General features: G+C 31.7%; 1 protein-coding gene across 1 annotated transcript; it reads right to left on the bottom strand.

Annotated features, from left to right (window-relative positions):
- Positions 1-367: 367 nt before the first annotated feature.
- On the bottom strand, positions 368-20,143 carry LOC143048111 (BTB/POZ domain-containing protein 10-like). The gene is made up of 10 exons (XM_076221576.1): positions 20,039-20,143; positions 17,146-17,302; positions 12,915-13,262; positions 12,660-12,762; positions 11,537-11,657; positions 10,492-10,589; positions 7,338-7,437; positions 6,993-7,103; positions 6,076-6,129; positions 368-4,443 (listed from the first exon to the last, which is right to left on the bottom strand). Exons 2-10 carry the CDS (start codon positions 17,262-17,264, stop codon positions 4,187-4,189), a joined length of 1,311 nt encoding a protein of 436 aa, XP_076077691.1. The 5' UTR covers positions 17,265-17,302; positions 20,039-20,143; the 3' UTR covers positions 368-4,186.
- Positions 20,144-20,147: the final 4 nt, after the last annotated feature.

Here is a 20,147-nt window from a genome sequence, read left to right as displayed (position 1 = left end):
AGAGGGAAATTCATTCTCAAGACTGGTATTTTTCGCAAATACCCCTCAAAAACATGCTATATCTGTTTAATTACACAGAATATTAACGAACAAAAACACATTAATGATCGTGACGTTACAAGCGTCCAGTGGGATAGAGTATTTGTTGGCAAATACCACAGCAAAGAGGGTAAAAAAGGCACATCCTTTTTGTATATACCCTGTGCTAGTTTTGTATTGATGTTTCTAACTTCAGAGTGTTAATAATATAACATTAATGAATCATAATTGTGCTTAGTGGTATTGCGCAAATGGTGTGTAACTTTAACTTCTCAAACTTGATCATTAATATGATTTCCTATGCAATCAAAAAAATACAAACTGAATATTATTTAGCATATAGATTTTATTTGAACAAAATATTTCAATAGAATAAAAACACAAAAGATTAACTCTTGCTAGTCATTAAATATGCTATCCAGGCATACTATACATCAAAACAATAAAACAAAAACATCATATTGTACATAAAAAAAATGGTAATTAATCATTATGACATTTATTCTAGTTACCTCCCCTTTTTAACAAACAGGTGGACATTTATCTTTTGCTTTACCACATATTATTCAAAACAATCAACATTAACCATTTGTGTTTGTACATTGTACTGAAATGCACAAAAAATAAGGTTGGTCTAATAACTGTATTTAACACCACAAGTGTATTATGCATAGCTACTGAAAAATATCTCCACCTACTCATGTTTTCTTGCAAAGTGTTCACTTCAAATTCTGTCAACAGATCTAATGATTGATTGATTGTTGGTAGCTTAACGCCCAGTGGCAAATATTTCATGCATGTTCAGGACAAACAGATCTAATATAATCTTAAGGTCAATTAAATCAAACTTTTAATTCAGCAATGTTGATTCTATCAAGATACAATCTATTTAAATAGCTTTTGGTAAATTTTGAACTTCATCTGTTCTAGGAAATGTGGATTTGGTACAGGTGTTTTCACTATATCATGAGATCAAAATCTGAATGTCAGATCTATTTGAAATCATAATACAGTAAAAATAAGAAAATATATTTACGACTAATGGCTTTTTAATAAGCTTAGAATTAAAACATGTTCAGGAATATATTACACAGTCCCATGTGTCCATCAAAAAATATTAAATTGAAAGTTATTTTTTTTTTAAATGTACAAAAAATTGCAACAGCTTTAAATAACTTTTGTACTTTAAATGTTGTTACAATACACCCTGCATTATGGACATTGGTAAGTCACAACATTTGCAGTTGTCATAACAAAGAATAATTATTTCTTTAAAATAAACAATACAGAACAGATGGCCCCATCAAAATGCTTTGTTAGGCAGAGCCCACACTGAAAATGCCTATATTAATCATATCTTATTGATACTTCTTAAATCAGTTTAAATTTTATGAAGAATTTTGATCTCCTGAATTAAGCTGTTTCATGTTAGAGCAATTTTGATTCACTAAAAAAAAAATTGTTTTGCAAAGTGCTTGATATAACCCAAACTGAACTTTGAAGTAACAACAAAAAGGCACTAAAAAATTAAAGGCTTAAATTGAAAACACTTGGCATAGCTATACAATCAAAATAAGTTATCAATGAAAAATGATGACTGTGTACACATGAATTCTATCTATCTGAAGCATTTTACATTACATATGATTGTTTTTATATTTTGATTATATGTATTTAAATAAATAAATATATCGTCAACAACCTTCTTTTGTTTGTTCATTTCAAATTCATTCAATACTGAAACCTATTTTATACTATAAAAACAGACATACTTATGAATAACTGGAGTATCTTAATATCAAAGTATAATAAAATTTCAAAGTCAGATCAGTATCAAGCTATGGCAACAGAAACCAAGAATATAGTTGTATCTTATAACAAATTTTGGTCTAATTTTTGACATGTTCATAAAATTATGCTGATTTTTTAAAATGCTAATTTGGCAGTGTGAAAATGAACAATAACAAAAACTTGTGTACAATTTCATGATGAAAGATTTATGAAACATTTTGAATATCATTAAGACATATCATGGTGATTAGGACTGGCCTTTTGATCATAAAACTTAACTCAGTACTTTTGATTGGTTGAATTCTGAGTCTAGGCAATGATAATCCTACTTGAAACTTATATGACTGCAAGGCTTGATCTGTTGGTCCAATTCTTCTGTGCAAATATACATCTATAAGTCAACATTTTTTTTCAAAAATCTTATCATGTATAATTAAATACTTATAGTCTTCTTTTCAAATGCAAGAACTAGTAATACAAGAAATTGAAAAGATGAATGATTTGTAAAAGATGTTCTGATTGGCTTCAGATTTATTTCCCTTTATGAAATTTATTGTTTTGTAAACATCAAATTGATTTGTTTAAGTGAGGGAGAAAGTTTGTTCAAGTAATACTCTCAGCAGGGTTCGACACTAACAGTAGTCCGGTATTGTTATTATGAAAGCACTTTTGAGATCCAGATTTCTGATCAGAATCTTCACAGTGTTTATAACACATGGGATATTCAATGTAAAATGAAAATGTCTGATAACCAAAATGTGAAGAAACTGCAGAATAGACAGCAAAGGTCAACAATAAAAACGTAGGTGTCAGAGTTAAAAAAAAAAATACTTCCCAAATTTGGATAAAAAAATTATTACCCCCAAAAAAAGAAACAGGAAGAGGTAGTTTGAAAAAAAAGCCAACAATATTTTTTGGTGGCTTTCTCATTAAAAAAACCCATATATGCATGTCATTCAAAATGGTATTAAAGGCATTTTGTTTTAGCAACATATCCACTGAATTGCTTTCAACAGTGATGATGAAGTTGACCTCTAGTTCACAAACAAAGACATTGTATCACTACAAGAAAAATCTTATAAACTGTTTGAAGAATTAATGAAAACTTTGACTTATTTTTATCCTTTTTTTCTAAATAATCCTGGAATAAAAGGTCAAATAACTCCACCTAACAAGGCCTTAGAAATTGTCTCAGATTGCAGATTTTGCATTTCATTTTTCAAAATTTTCTGACGGTAAAAGTTCAGGAGTAATAAAATTTATTCACTGAATGTCAACTTTAATTTATCTGAAAAAAAAACCAAAATATTTTCAAAACTAAAATGAACATTTGTGTGCTTTTGAGGTGCTCAGATGACAGGAAATTGCATCTTATTTTGAAAAATTTTCTTGGGGGGGGGGCATGCCCCCAGACCCCCCATGCTAGTTCGGGCCACGTTGCGGCCCTCAACGGTGATATAGGTGGACTACCAGGACTACCCAAAATTTTTTCTTGGTAGTCCTGTGGACTACATCACCTCTAATGTTAGTGTCAAACCCTGCCTCTGTGGTCATTTATTAAAAATGTTTTGGTAGAAACTTAAAACAATTAAATTTCTGTAAAATGTATATAATTCATAACTGTATCAAAACAAGAAAATTAATCTTGAATGACATCTAAGTATGTACACATTTAAAACATTTTGATACGTCTTGTATCAACCCATCGACATACATTTTATATCAACTAACTCTAAAAAACTAACTTCAATAATTAAATTCTTTTCAGGAACATGTTTTCTCATAGAAAAATTTCTCAAATGCAAGCATTACCAAAGAACAAGGAAAACAAAAAATGCAGTTAATTTTAAGTATATAAATTTACAAATAACAAAATTTACAATATGTTTTTCATTTTATTTTTTTCAGAATATTTATAAATTTTAGAAGAATGTTGACTTTAAATGCTCATGGAAGAACTAAAATTACTTGGAACTGGAATTGAAGTTTTAAAGGTGTTATTTTGAACCGACAAGATAAAAATACTAAGGTGTCAACAGAAAATTTAAATAAATATTTTTACGATACAAATCATTTCTTCTCTTCACAGTTCTTCTTTTATGACTTATAACTAAGATAAATCAGAACAGCTTGTCACAAGGCATTAGAATGACTAAAAGTATTCTGTGCTGTCTCAGGATAAATCAGAACAGCTCATCACAAGTCATTTGAATGGCTAAACTTATTCTGTGCTGTCTCAAAATTTAACACTCACTCAGCTATTCAACATCTGATTACTACATCTGAAAATGTTTTTAAATCTTTTGATGAATGAATATATACTGATTACAATTCGATTCGGAGGCACAATACAGCGTCAATCCACATCCCCTTCTGGGGGTAACTGCATTCCTGGATAAGGCTCTGACGGTGAAGGCTGAGGGGGTATCACATTGAGAGTACCATCCTGTTGTTGTTGAACCATGCCTTGATCCTGGGGTGTGTCTGCAGCAGCAGAGGCCAGATTGGTAATTGATTTACTCTTGACACATTGGAAATCAACATGTCGACTCCTGGCTTCCTCCTTCTCCCAAGACATGCGTAAAAAAGGCCTTTGTACATAGTTATATATAACTGAAAAAATAAAGGGTAAACTTAGTGGAGTATAAGTTACACAATTAGTTGATTTTTTTATGTTTTTTTTTTATCCCCCCCCCTCCTCCACTATGTAAGCGGACATGGAGAGGTGTGTTTTTTTATGCTTACCCCATGGAACATTTGACTCTTTTAGTGTTTTTAATTGTACAATTCTGTTTAAATTGTTGCATTGCACATAAAAATGATCAGGGAAACAGATTGCAAAACTACGACTCATGTATTATATATTTCTTTACTCTCAACAGTTGAATTTAAATGATTTTAATAAGCTCAGTAGGTCGCATGCTTTAAATATTAAAATTTAACCGTCTTGAGAGGAAAAATATTGAAATCCACTTTTTGCAGTGGTGGAATCTATATATCTCCACCATTGGTTTTACCTAGATTATAGGTGGTGTTTGTGTAGCTCATTCTTTGTTTAATGTGTAATGTTCTGTAGACTATGGTCTTTTCATGGTTTTATGTGTAATGTTCTGTAGACTATGGTCTTTTCATGGTTTTATGTGTAATATTCTGTAGACTGTGGTCTTTTCATGGTTTTATGTGTAATGTTCTGTAGACTGTGGTCTTTTCATGGTTTTATGTGTAATGTTCTGTAGACTGTGGTCTTTTCATGGTTTTATGTGTAATATTCTGTAGACTGTGGTCTTTTCATGGTTTTATGTGTAATGTTCTGTAGACTGTGGTCTTTTCATGGTTTTATGTGTAATGTTCTGTAGAACTATGGTCTTTTCATGGTTTTATGTGAAATGTTCTGTAGACTATGGTCTTTTCATGGTTTTATGTGTAATGTTCTGTAGACTATGGTCTTTTCATGGTTTTATGTGAAATGTTCTGTAGACTGTGGTCTTTTCATGGTTTTATGTGTAATGTTCTGTAGACTATGGTCTTTTCATGGTTTTATGTGTAATGTTCTGTAGACTATGGTCTTTTCATGGTTTTATGTGTAATGTTCTGTAGATTATGGTCTTTTCATGGTTTTATGTGTAATATTCGGTAGACTATGGTCTTTTCATGGTTTTATATTCTATATTCTTGTTTTATGTGTAATGCTCTGTAGACCATATATGGTCTTTTCATGGTTTTATATTCTATATTCTATACCATGATGTTCTTGGGTTTTCTTCTAATGAGTTTAATGTGTCCCTACAGTATATAAAACCTCTTTTTAGACTCAGGATAAGGCTCCCTGATGAAGACCATACTTTGACCTATAATGTTTTATTTTTCATAAATTGTGATTTGAATGGCGAGTTGTCTCATTGGCACTCGTACCACATCTTCTTATGTCTAATTATGATAAAACCTCTTTTTCAGACTAAGGATAAGCACATATGAACATCAGTTAAGCTGAGCTAGTTTTCTCAGATCATAATCCTCCCCTAAACCAAAATAATGGAATGAAAAAAGTATGTAGAAGGTACCATTCTATTTATACAATTCATAAATGAAAAGAGTTCCAATCTTCCTCAGGATGCACATGTTTTATCTTTCCAAAGGCAATAAATAACTAAAACATTTTGCATGGGGGACAAAAAGAAATTGTAGATGAAATCCTTCTGCCCATTAGATTGTAACACTTAGCAATATTTTTGTCTTCATTCTTACCTTCAGGTCTTCCTCCTGGCCTCTTTCGTACTTTTTCTTTGTATGTTGGGTAACCTAAAATAGATTTAATATTTGTTTCATATTGAAAGATGCACTTCTCCATTTTTTTTTGTATAAACATGTAATTTCATATATTTTAACAAATCAGAACACCCTTTTCATCTCTAAAACAAACAAAAAACATAAGACTTCTAGAAATCAATACATAATTCTGTAGAAGGTCAAACTCTAAATCACATTGTTATTCAAGACCTTACTTTAATGGTTGATGTTTGTTTATTTTTGTTGTTTTGTAATAATTCAGGCTGTTGGTTTGCTTGTTTGAATAAGTTTATATTTTGTCATTTGTTCGCCTTTTATAGCTGACAATAAGGTATTGGTTTTGCCAATTGTTAACATTGTACACTGATCCCCTATGTCATTTTGACTTTGGTGGGTTGTTGTCTCATTGGCAATATACCACATCTTATTGTACTTTTTAGTCTAAAAAAAGTTGTGAAGGAATGTCATGTACAAATGAAAATCACTAAATCAAATGATAAATATAATTTCTAGTTTTTTATGTTCTTCATTAACTATTAAATGCACTTACTACAAGATGTTGGTTTTTTTTGTATTCTAATGGATTTGATGATAGATGCTAATTTCCATGTGAACAGAAAGGGCATACATTGGGAATTGGGTAAAATGTTCCTATTTCCCTAAATATTCTTTACATAAACAACTAACTCTCTAGAAATAGACAGATATTTCCCCTCAATTAGTTAATTCAATGAATTAAACCTTTTGCATTTTGGTATCAATAATGTTAAAGGTCAATGCCTCAAGGTTAAGTCCAGTAACTTAATCTATTAATGTCATTCACATCCATTTTGTTCAAGTACATGCATGTAATTTTTTCCAAGTTCTAATATTACCTTCAATGCCAAGGCGAATTTTCTTCAGTCCTCTTTCTTTTAATACTTGCTTTGCAACATCCCGGTTTTCAATGTACTTGAAAAATCTGGACATGTGGTTACTATGTATAACTAAAAGTAGAATCATTATTATATATTAACAAAATACAATATGCTTTGTGAAATACTTTTGGAAAGAAAATATTGCAACAATGAAGTGAGTCTGAGCAAGCTAACCAAAGATATTTACTTTCCCTACACACTCAAGTCATTGTGCTGTAACTGTGTAGTAAGTATTTTTGAAGTGTCTTGTTCTTCCATACTCATGGTTGTTTATATCCCTTAAACTATCATTATTATACATACTATGTGCTTCCTCCTCCCCTGTTTGTGGTGGATACTCATCGTCCCAATCTACAACATCTTCATCTGTTAACATAACAATATGGCACTCTCTATCTCCTTGCTGGAAACAAGGAACATTATTGAGTAAATATACACTATTGAATAAAGTCAAATCAAATCATACCCACTAATTGTCTTGTGTGCAGTTGAAGGACAGAAACTTATGTTCTATTTCGCAAATTTCTTAAAAACATAAAACATAGGAAATCAAATATAGGATTATAACGGACAACCAGATGCTCCGCAAGGCGCAGCTTTATACGACCGCAGAGGTTGAACCCTGAACGGTTGGGGCAAGTATGGACACAACATTCAAGCTGGATTTAGCTCTAAATTTGGATTGTGATTAAATAGTTGACACAGCATAGGTTTCTGACACAGAATGAATGTGGTCTAATGAACTTTAAATATTTTTTTTGCCTTTGAGCAATTCACTATGCTGTTGAATTTTAATCCTCTCAAAAAAATGTTTGAAGAAATTTTCTTTTTATTTATAAAATCTGAAATTAGAAAAATTTACCCCCCCCCCCCATTTTTATTTCACTTCCCCCTTTCCCTTTTTCCAAAACTGATCTCAATTCAAATTTCTAATGGAGTTTGCAACAATAACTAATCATTTAAATACATCATAAAATATTAAAATGTAAAATAAAGTGCTTGTTATCACTGAATGGTAAAGATTGTTTTAATTTATCAGTTGGTAGTAAAAGTGAATATACATTGTATATTGTATAAAACAATGATTTAAGTTGATTCAACTACTATTCTGGACAAAGAAAGATACCTCCAATTGAAAATTTCTTGCTATTGCACAATATTGTGCAATTAGATATTTCTTGCTATTGTGCAATATGTACTGTGCAATTGAAAATATTTGCTATTGCAAAATACTGTGCAATTGAAGATTTCTTGCTATTGCGCAATACTGTGCAATTGAAAATTTCTTGCTATTGCACAATACTGTGCAATTGAAGATTTCTTGCTATTGCTGAATACTGTGCAATTAAAAATTTCTTGCTATTGCACAATACTTAATATAATAATTTTGGATCCTGATTTGAACCAACTTGAAAACTGGGCCCATAATCAAAAATCTAAGTACATGTTTAGATTCAGCATATCAAAAAAGCCCAAGAATTCAATTTTTGTTAAAATGAAACTTAGTTTAATTTTGGACCCTTTGGACTTTAATGTAGAATTTGAAAACGGGACCAAAAATTAAGAATCTACATACACAGTTAGATTTGGTATATCAAAGAACCCCAATTAATCAATTTTTGTTGAAATCAAACAAAGTTTAATTTTGGACCCCGATTTGGACCAACTTGAAAACTGGGCCAATAATCAAAAATCTAAGTACATTTTTAGATTCAGTATATCAAAGAACCCCAAGGATTCATTTTTTGTTAAAATCAAACTAAGTTTAATTTTGGACCCTTTGGACATTAATGTAGACCAATTTGAAAACGGGACCAAAAATTAAGAATCTACATACACAGTTAGATTCGGCATATCAAAGAACCCCAATTATTCATTTTTTTATGAAATCAAACAAAGTTCAATTTTGGATCCTTTGGGCCCTTTATTCCTAAACTGTTGGGACCAAAACTCCCAAAATCAAACCCAACCTTCCTTTTATGGTCATAAACCTTGTGTTTAAATTTCATAGATTTCTATTTACTTATACTAAAGTTATGGTGCGAAAACCAAGAATAATGCTTATTTGGGCCCCTTTTTGGGCCCTTATTCCTAAACTGTTGGACCTCAACTCCCAAAATCAATCCCAACCTTCCTTTTGTGGTCATAAACCTTGTGTTTAAATTTCATTGATTTCTATTTACTTATACTAAAGTTATTGTGCGAAAACCAAGAATAATGCTTATTTGGGCCCTTTTTTGGCCCCTAATTTCTAAATTGTTGGAACCAAGACTCCCAAAATCAATCCCAACCTTCCTTTTGTGGTCATAAACCTTGTGTCAAAATTTCATAGATTTCTATTTACTTAAGGAGGCTCGAGGGTATAAAAATTTCAGAAAAAAATCAAACATTTGTTTTTCATTACAAATTTTATTTATTTCCTTTTGTAGTTGTTACTTTATCATATGGTACAAAAATCATTCAAAACAATCAATTCGTGTTGGCCCCAGATGACTTTCAAAATGTATACATCATTGAAAAAGTTCCAAATTATCTCCCTTTGGTGGAAAAATGCCATTTTTTGGCTCTAAAATTGAAATATCTTTTTCAACTCATCGGTGACCTATCTTTTTTAATATAATTTCCATATAAGCTGTACTTAAACTAAATTATTGTAAAATTTTAGCGATTTTTGTAATAAATTTCTTTTTTTTATTTCGATATTGCCTTTATTTCTCCTATTACTTCAACAGAAAAAAAACACCTTTACAAAAATATATGCTTCTTTCGAAGGCAGATTGTGAGCGCAAATGAACGGTGACCCCACTTTTTTATTTTATTTTTCTATTAACTATAAGATAAAGTTCATTTATAGAAAAATATAGAGAAATCCTATATAAATGATTTAGACCCGCGAACCCCCTTAAACTATAGTTATAGTGCGAAAACCAAGAAAATGCTTATTTGGGCCCTTTTTGGCCCCTAATTCCTAAAATGTTGGAACCAAAACTCCCAAAATCAATCCCAACCTTCCTTTAGTGGTCATAAACCTTGTGTTAAAATTTCATAGATTTCTATTCACTTTTACTAAAGTTAAAATGCGAAAACTAAAAGTATTCGGACGACGACACAGACGACAACGCCGCCAACGTGATACCAATATACGACCAAAAATTTTTCAATTTTAGCGGTCGTATAAAAATGTGGCACGTAAGTAAATGATTTAAGTACTACGTCTATTTATCGATCAAACTTTAAACAAATCCATGTAGAAATATAATTTTTTTACACAATACAGTCAACAATTTGATAAAGTATTGCAATTCATTGATCAAAGAGAGATTTGTCTAAAACTGAATTTGAAAATTGTTATATCCAGTTATGAGGATTTACTTTGTATTTTCAGACTCATATTTGGATGGAGAGTAGTCTCATTCGCACTCATGCCACATCTCCTTATTTATTTATAAATATCTACCTGTGCTGCCTGGACCATCTGAGGCATAATAAGATCCTCTAGGAACAATTCAAACTGTTGTCTGGCCCCTTCATTGGATAATTCATGTAACAACCCTCCTGTAAAGTAAACATAAAGTTAATAAACTGTTGTTTTGCCCCTTCATTGGATAATTCATGTAACAACCCTCCTGCAAAGTTAACATAAAGTTAATAAACTGTTGTCTGGCCCCTTCATTGGATAATTCATGTAACAACCCTCCTGCAAAGTAAACATAAAGTTAATAAACTGTTGTCTTGCCCCTTCATTGGATAATTCATGTAACAACCCTCCTGCAAAGTAAACATAAAGTTAATAAACTGTTGTCTGGCCCCTTCATTGGATAATTCATGTAATAACCCTCCTGTAAAGTAAACATAAAGTTAATAAACTGTTGTCTTGCCCCTTCATTGGATAATTCATGTAACAACCCTCCTGCAAAGTTAACATAAAGTTAATAAACTGTTGTCTGGCCCCTTCATTGGATAATTCATGTAACAACCCTCCTGTAAAGTAAACATAAAGTTAATAAACTGTTGTCTTGCCCCTTCATTGGATAATTCATGTAACAACCCTCCTGTAAAGTTAACATAAAGTTAATAAACTGTTGTCTTGCCCCTTCATTTGATAATTCATGTAACAACCCTCCTGCAAAGTAAACATAAAGTTAATAAACTGTTGTCTGGCCCCTTCATTTGATAATTCATGTAACAACCCTCCTGCAAAGTAAACATTAAATAAATAAAATGTTTCATCATAATCAAACACTAAATCTAAATCTGGTTAAAATAACTATTAATTCTTTAATTATTTCATTATCATGCATACACATACATATGAAAATTTAATATCAGGTGTTAAGCTGAAGATGATATTGATATTTGAACATAAGCAAGGATATATGACATCCTATTTCATGAAACCAATTCTGCATAATAATGTTATTTCAAGACGATAATTTCTGCAACTTTCAACACCTGAATGGGTAGAGTGCATTGTGAAACTTATTTTGAGATTTTAAACTTACTTAGATTTTGACATTTGATTGTCTCAGCATCAAATGGTATGAGAAGGTAGTCACATGCTTCTCTAAGTTCATGTACACTAACACTAGGTGGACATCGCACACTTCCTGTCTTGTAAAAATCCTGTAAAAAATACAATAGTTCAGTATATTTCTTGTTTGTACTTTGAGTAATATAGGGTTATTGCATGAATATTCCCCAATATTCATGCAATAATCCTTTTATTGTATAGTAATATAAAATTTGAAAGTAAAAATTGGTTTAAACTAAGATTTTGTCATTGATGATGTCATGAATTTTGAAGATTTATTGCACTAGTGCAATATTAGAATTTATTGCACACTAACTTTTGGTTACTTTCTGTGGGAAATATTATATTGCTATGCATTAAATTCATTTATTTTTTGTCTACTACTGTTTTTTAATATCTAATTCTGAGTCAAATCTTATATCTATCCAAAGGTATACAACTCAATCCCTTTAAAATTTCTGATAAAATCACTAGATATATATGAATTTATAGAAGCAAAGACAATGCAATATACAAGGTCTTATTCCTTAGAAAACAATAAGGTGCTTTAGAAAGGTCTTGCAAAGGACAGCAATAAAATAAATGGTTTGGCAGTGGACATTTAAATGACCGTAAAAATAATTTTTACCTTAAAGTCTAAGGTCAAGGACAGTGGTCACTACAATGGTACATGTATGTGACACAATGTCTTGGAGTGATGCATGCAAGTGTGAATCTCTTTAAAAAAAGTATTGGAGAAAACAAAATATATTTCTGTTTGATCTTGTAGTTGACAAACATAGTTCTAACAAGTGAAACCTTGAGCTACTGCTCACTAATGATACCCCCGCCAAAATACTCGACGGTAAGCAGGAAGTTGTTGTGTGATGAATCTGAAAAAATGTCACATGGTATAGCTGACTTATACAAACTATGAAAACAAATTTCAGAAATCCTTAAAATGTAGCTCCCGAGAAAAATGTCACGAAATTTTTTCATGGGACGGATGGACAGACTGACTGACAGATGGACATACAGAGGTAAAACAGTATAACCCCACTTTCTTAAACACTTATTGACAAATTACCTTTTGTAAGCATTACCCCAATACTTACTAGTATAGATCTGAAGACAGTAGATGATAATCCTTCAGCTACTTCATACTCTCCTCTTTCATTAGGACGAGTAAAATTATTCTCTAATGACGACGTAAACATCCTAAAATCATGCAAAAATAAACAATAAATAGACTGTTAAATATCAAATATAATTACAGATGTATCAGTTTTAAAAAAACAAATGTATTCTTTTCTGTTTTTACCGTAAAAACAAATAATTTGTAATCTTACATACAATATCTTTATGCCTACCTTCCTAACATTGTATTTGGGTGGCCTCTGAATAAATCAACATCCACAACAAATCGTGTTTCATCCACCACTAGAGTGATCCTCTCAGAGGGCCGTGGACTATTGGTTCCTTTACTGATACCACAGGCTCCTTGTTGGTCCCCATTGAAAGGAAAATAAGTTGTGTCTGGCCCAAGATTTCTGGTATGGCCATCTGATTGCATCCTACGCATGTTTATAGCTGGCAGAACTGACGATGATTCTATTGGTTTTGACATTGTGTCAGCGTCATCACAGCTACTGGTATCCAAACTATGTGTTCTACTTCTGTTTACAAGGCAGGGTTTGGATCTAGGGGCTCCAAGAGAGCTGTTATTGAAACAAAGATATAAATTGTTAATACTTATACTAAGAGTCTTAATTCGATTCCATGAATTGTGCATTGTCAAGTTAATAAATTTGTGACTTTCCATGCCATATACCGTACAAAGTTTGCTTAATGGAAATCATTAATTAGGCAACAATGAGCCAAAAAGTGAAAATTATACTCTCAATAAGCATTAATAGGCATTTGGCACTTCCCCTAGTAAATTTATTAATGCGTTTACAATTAACTGGTTTAACTCAGAAACTCTAATTTATACATTTTCAATGATAAACAATGATTTACAGAATAGTTTTCCTCATTGCACTATAACTATGTATGATCATTTCTTTTTTCATTTTTTTTTTATATATATTTACTACAATCAAATTGGTTCTCACAAACTTGACCAAGGATTAATAGCAAGTCCAACAGTGAGAAGAAGACATTTCAATTTTCATTGCTTTATTATTTATCATGACAAAAAAGAGCTTCCGGTGCTTATGATCAATGTTAGGTCTGAAAAAAGTCCAGATAAAAACCAGGATAGTTATCGAATTCAAACCATCCCCAACAATCCATTTGTCTTTGTGGATAGTGAGGGCTGAATTTAATCAGACTGGATAGATACTTGACAGGGGTCACCACACTTCAAAATTATAGGGAGAAGTCACTTCTCCCTGGCAGCCAAACAGGGAGAAGTGAAGACCCAACAGTGAGACTTCAGGGAGAAGTGAAGGCCCAACAGGGAGACTTCAGGGAAAATCGACAGATCGCGTTTATACTTTTTATGAACAAAATTTTCAAAGAATCTATCCTTTTTGTTACTTTTCGAATCATTTTAGCATGACAATTGCTAAGGAAGTACATTTTGCAAGTCTTGGGTTGCCATGCTTGTAGTCTGAAATACTTTTTTATTTACATGTGTACCTATGCAAATTGTCAAAAAATATCATGACATAAGGACCATAAGTTAATGGCATAAGAGCTATGTTTATTCTGGTAGGTCTGGATGAATTGAATATTTGACATGGATCAAATTATGCTGCATTTCAAAGATTTTAAAATTAAACCAAGTCTAAGAACCTTTTAAAACAAAAATAATAATCAATTAAGAAAAGTTAAAATACGGTTTCACTGTCTTTCATAGCTAAGATCATGATTCAAAAATGTATTTGTTCTTAAAATAATATTTGATAAGAAATCAGAGAGAAAACTGTTTGACATGTGTTGAAAACGTAAAGTAAAACTGTTAATTTCAAATCCTGTACATGTAATCGCACACCTTTGCGTTATTTTCATGGAAATGCTGATTTCCAAAATCAAGTTGCCATTAGAAATGTATGTAATTGATTCTAAAACACTTCACAAGTGTTTAAATATGACTAAATCACAAAAAGTAACATCGGTAAAGTCATATTTTTCATAACCGGATTTGAATAGGTACTTGTAAATCAAAAACAAATACAGTGCGATCCGCGTCAAAAATTCTTACTTTATATTTTTCAAAAATATACGACTTTGGAAGTAAATATTGCCAATCCTAATCAAATTAATGAGCAGATATTCATTGAAATGCTGTTTAGGCCAAAATAAATAAATAGTGTGTTTCCTATTTCACCCCGAAAAAAAATAGGTAGGGTAGGTAGGTAAAACATTTTATTTTATGAAAACTTTTTATTTTTTTCTAACGATTACAGCAGAAAAAGATTCCAAATGAAATCATTTGATGTGCCTGCATGCTTCTTTGATATTTTTAATAGTACTTAAATCTACAGCTTTTTTAATAATCTGATTTAGTAATCTCACTGTATAAAGAAATATGTAAATAAACTTTAATGCAAATTTTCTGATTTTTATGGGTTGTTATTAAAAGGAATATGTTCGTGCCGAATAATTATTTTAAAGCAAAAATGGCAGTGAAAAATCTGGCATGGCATTATTGTTTGGCCTCGTTTAACCTAACAATGTAAATGACACACAGGGTATACAAGAGATTCCTTCCACTTTTTTTAGTAGTAAAAACACTGCAAATCGATGCTAAGCAGCGGCTTATTATGATTTTTCCAGGGGTAATACTCTTGCACCCTCTTTATTTAATAAATATTTGTGTTTTTTTGTTCGACAGAATTTGATCTTGAAGAGTGGGGTTCTGACAATATTAAAATTTCAGGTTTTGAGAAGAGTGAGAATCTTTCTTATCAAATTTATGGAAAAAAATTGTAGATATTTTAATAGGACATGATTTTTTTTCCTTCTCTAGTATAAATTGTTAGTTGGACCAGCCAGAGAAAATTTAAAAGATTAAAAGTAGGCATGGTGCAGGGGCAGATTCATTTATAAATGAACATGAATCATACACCATGTCTGCCTACAGGGGAAAGCCTTCTATTTCTTGTTTCACATTGTCTGCCCCCTTGTCGTCAATTTTTAGTATTTCCTGTCTATTTGTATTACTTTATTAAATGATTAACGTATTTGACGTTGACACCACTATTTTCTTTGTTTTCTAGCAAAGTGCAGTTTACTATCCATATCCGTATACTGAAAAATCCTAGTAAATTGATCTTTTTTTACTCTTAAATTATTTGTCAATTATTACACAGTCTGTCTGTGTAGTGTCCAACTGAAACGATTCTGATTTTTGGTCTAAAGAAGCATAGGTACAAAACGAGATTTTGTTAATATATGTATATAAACTGAATACATTATTCACTATATATACAATTATTTAAAAAATCTCGTCTTGTACCTGTGCAAAGAAGTTGAGCAAAATGCATCAACTTCGTATTTTTTTTGTCTATAGGTCCATCATGGTGTTCCTTAAAAAGATTCATCCTATCGTAATATCCGGAATTAATGTCATAATATTTTGCAACCATGTGATCACACTGTGATTGCATATTTGACAGCTAATATGCTGCACGGTTGTCAAAAAGACATGCTTGTTTATTTAAAAGCTTGGTTCTTGAAGCGCTGGACTTATCCATAATGTTCATTGCTATCAAACGTTTTGAAGATCTGTAGTTTTCTAAACGAATAGTCGGATCCGGACAGACTGAAAAATCCGGATTTTTTATATTTTTTTAAAATTTTTGTCAATAAAATGTTTAGGGTCGGCGTCAGAAACGGAGGTAGGGTCGGGAAACCGGAAACACACTATTAATTTATTTTGGCCTTAAAGGACCTTTAGCTGAAACAAAGCACATTTATCAATCTGTAAAACAAAATCCTGAATGAAAAATCGACTGCGTTTTGTAGTTTATAATCGTTTTGTTAGTTCCCGGCAGTGTACTAAACTACGTACGTAGCAAAAATACAAGCGGATACCAGCTGATATTATAATATTCTGTTTTTGAAAAGAAATCTGAAATTTTTTATGGGGCATCACATATTGTCAGTAAATATAAGAAAATCAAAATTAATAGTGCATATCAATATGGATTAGGTAAATGATGAGAGTTGAAAAGATGAAATGGTGCCATCTACAATTTTCAATAACAAAGATGGCGGACAATAAACAATCATAACAAAATCAAGATTTTTCTTTTTTCTTGCTTATAGTACACCCGGGAAAGCAATTTTTATGTTGAAGTATGATACTATCGCGGAGAAATCAGTTCTGAATTTGGGAAAAACATGCTTTGTATTTCAATACCTATCGGTCGTTTACGTTTGAATCAAGAATTTCTCAAAAATCAAGAGGCGACATTGGGGAATTTTACTGAAAATCGAGGGCGACATAAACTTCTCCCTGGAGCTTCTCTAGAGCGAAATGGGGAGACCTAGAAAGTTGCCAACTTCGCCTGGTGTGGTGACCCCTGCTTGATCACAATATTTTTTAAATAAAAGAAGAAAATGTTTGATGACATGAATGCACATGTTTACCTGGTACGTTTGATACAAGTTTTCTTTGTCTCTTCTGTTTCTGAGTAATAATCTGTGTCACTGTCAGTATCGTATGAGGTTTGGTTTCTGTTATGATTTCTATGTCGGCGATATGCCATCCCATTTCATCAAGTCTGTATAGAAGTAATGATGATTTCTGGTAAAATATGTAAATGTACAAAACTTTAGACTGGTGTACTTATTTTACTTTCACTTTAAAGAAAATCTTAGAATTGCTGTCACAATTATATACAAGATCAGTGCCACAGTATCTTTCATCTAAGGTTTATCGAAAAATATCTACTGAGTCTGTCTGAGATTTAATAATTTTGAATTAAAACACCTTATGATGTTTATATCACAAATGTACAAGAGTGCACACAGTAGTCTGTCTGAGATTTAATAATTTTGAATTAAAACACCTTATGTTGTTTATATCACAAATGTACAAGAGTGCACACAGTGAAATGTCTTGCCTTCTTTACTTACATCAAATATAGTTGACCATTTACATAGTGTTAGAAAAACAAACCACAACACAAAAATAACCACTGAACAATGAAAATGATGTCAAGGTCAGATGACACCTGCCAGTTGGACATGTACATCTGACAAGGACAATTTTGCCCTGATCAGAACCGGCTTTTAAAAAAGTCTAAACGCTAGACAGTAACACAAATTTATACTGTATTTCAAGCAACCTTTTAGATCTAAGATTGAGTGATGTCCAACACGTGGAAATAGACACACTTTTCAAATACTCATATAATTTAAAAATATCAGTGACTATTACATACATGTATTAATAATAAGTTTAAACAGAATTATTAAGTTTTAGAAAGAAATACATTTAATTAAAAAAAAATAGTTATCTGTCAACAAAAATATTGATCTATGCATCAGATAATTTTTCAACATCAACTTCCAATTTAGTTTGTTACTTGTCAAAACAATGTGCATGATCATGAATCTTTAAGGCAAAACGATGTGTTTGGGACTCAGGGGATACCATGAGGATGCTTCCCAGGGACTCGCAGGTTTCAAATCTGACGTGACCAGCTCCATTTTCATGTGTCCATGACGTGCATACACATCTTAATGAGAACCCTGGGTATCAACAAGATAATTAACATTCCATATTAATAATAAGAATAAAGATGTAGAAAATCAGATTAGGAAATTTCACTGTTAAGAAATAATTAAGATATTAATCAAACGCTATTTCACATTGAAAAGTAAATAATGAATACACATGTACTGAGCTTCTGAGCCTGAGCCTGAGAGTGAGGAGAGTCATGTTGACCACAGGCACTTGTCTCAGAAAAAAAATTTCCTATATACCTTAATATAACACAAGGTACTTAACTAAATTTTTTGAAAAATGACACCCAGTCCCGAATTCCCGTTATTTTTCGATTTCTCGGTTGTCAAACCTACTTAAACTTAATATGCCGAAAATCTAAATTGATTTATCTACACAATGGTATATGACACGACTATCATTGTTGTCGGGATCATTAGTAGCAGGTCTCAGAAGTCGGTCAACGGGATTTTTTTTGCATTCGTCTCAAACTTTGGCAACACCCAGCCCGCAGTGATTGAATTATTATAAAAATTATTAAAATAAAAACTGTCAGCTTCCCTCTGACTATAAATTATTATCTTTATTGTAAATTCTTTACAGATTATGTGAAACAAACCCAAATAAGTGTTTTTTGAGGTCTGTCGAATGTGTCAGGAGTTTCTAATTTTAGAACTCAGATTTTCCCATTTTATTGACATCATTCAGACTCTCTCTGGACTTTACATAAGATATCGAGATAACTCCAAAAGGTTTGAAAAGCGAGAAATTTTGAAGTATCATGAAAAGATGTATTTAGCTAATAATGCTATTTGTTCATGGTATGTATATTTCTAATAACATTTTGATATCATTTTGAGTAGGGAAAACAAAACAAAAACATATGTCAATCCTTATTTGAATGGTAAATTGACATTTTTAAAATCCTAAACTTGCAGAACCCCTTGTCTTTTCGAAAATATTCATCAATAGTCAATTTTTGTAATAGTTTGTCATTCGAAAAATGACCATCTGCTATACCGGAACAGGAATGGACAGTAATCCTACCTATATTCAAGGAAACCACTCCCATTGTTCCTATGACTGCCGACCGTCCCCCCCTTTTTTTTTAGTTCTTGTTCTATAGTACAGACCAAATGGTTCTTCCCCGTTCCACTTTGCCCCAGAAGCAAAAGGTTATGTCCATTGTTTACCTCATTCAATGCTATAAGCTGTTTGACATTCGTTTTGTTATGAAACACACGTGTACACAACGACACTAATGTAGAGTTATAAATTGACCAAAATTTCCCACATTTATTTTTAGCCAGACGATTGACCAATGAGAAACCAGTATAAAATTACATGCGGAATGGGTGTTGCCAAAGTTTGAGACGAATGCAAAAAAAATTCCGTTGACCGACTCCTGAGACCTGCTACTAATGACCCCGACAACAATGATAGTCGTGTCATATACCATTGTGTAGATAAATCAATTTAGATTTACGGCATATTAAGTTTAAGTAGGTTTGACAACCGAGAAATCGAAAAATAACCGGAATTCGGGACTGGATGTCATTTTTCAAAAATTTTAGTTAAGTACCTTGTGTTATATTAAGGTATATAGGAAATTTTTTTCTGAGACAAGTGCCTGTGATGTTGACAGATGCTGTTTTGGTACAGAAACCATATTTCGTTGAACTTTTAAAGGTCAGTGTTTTCTTTTTTTTAAAGAATTTTTATAGCCTATATACAAATATGCCATACTAGGCCTTTTAATTCATTTGACAGGATTGAAAATTTCATAAAATCAGTTAAAAACATCACTTTTACCTTTCTTCGACGGTTCTCGACTCATAAGCCAAAAACGTTGAATTGTGGGAAATTTGCAGTACAACTTATTACCGAAAAATCAAAATAATAAAAACAAAAACGGCCCATA

Source organism: Mytilus galloprovincialis, chromosome 10 (genome assembly GCF_965363235.1).
Source record: "Mytilus galloprovincialis chromosome 10, xbMytGall1.hap1.1, whole genome shotgun sequence".
Lineage (NCBI taxonomy): Eukaryota > Metazoa > Mollusca > Bivalvia > Mytilida > Mytilidae > Mytilus > Mytilus galloprovincialis.
Note: the sequence above shows the minus strand (reverse complement) of the source record. Positions and strands in the feature narration are given on the sequence as shown.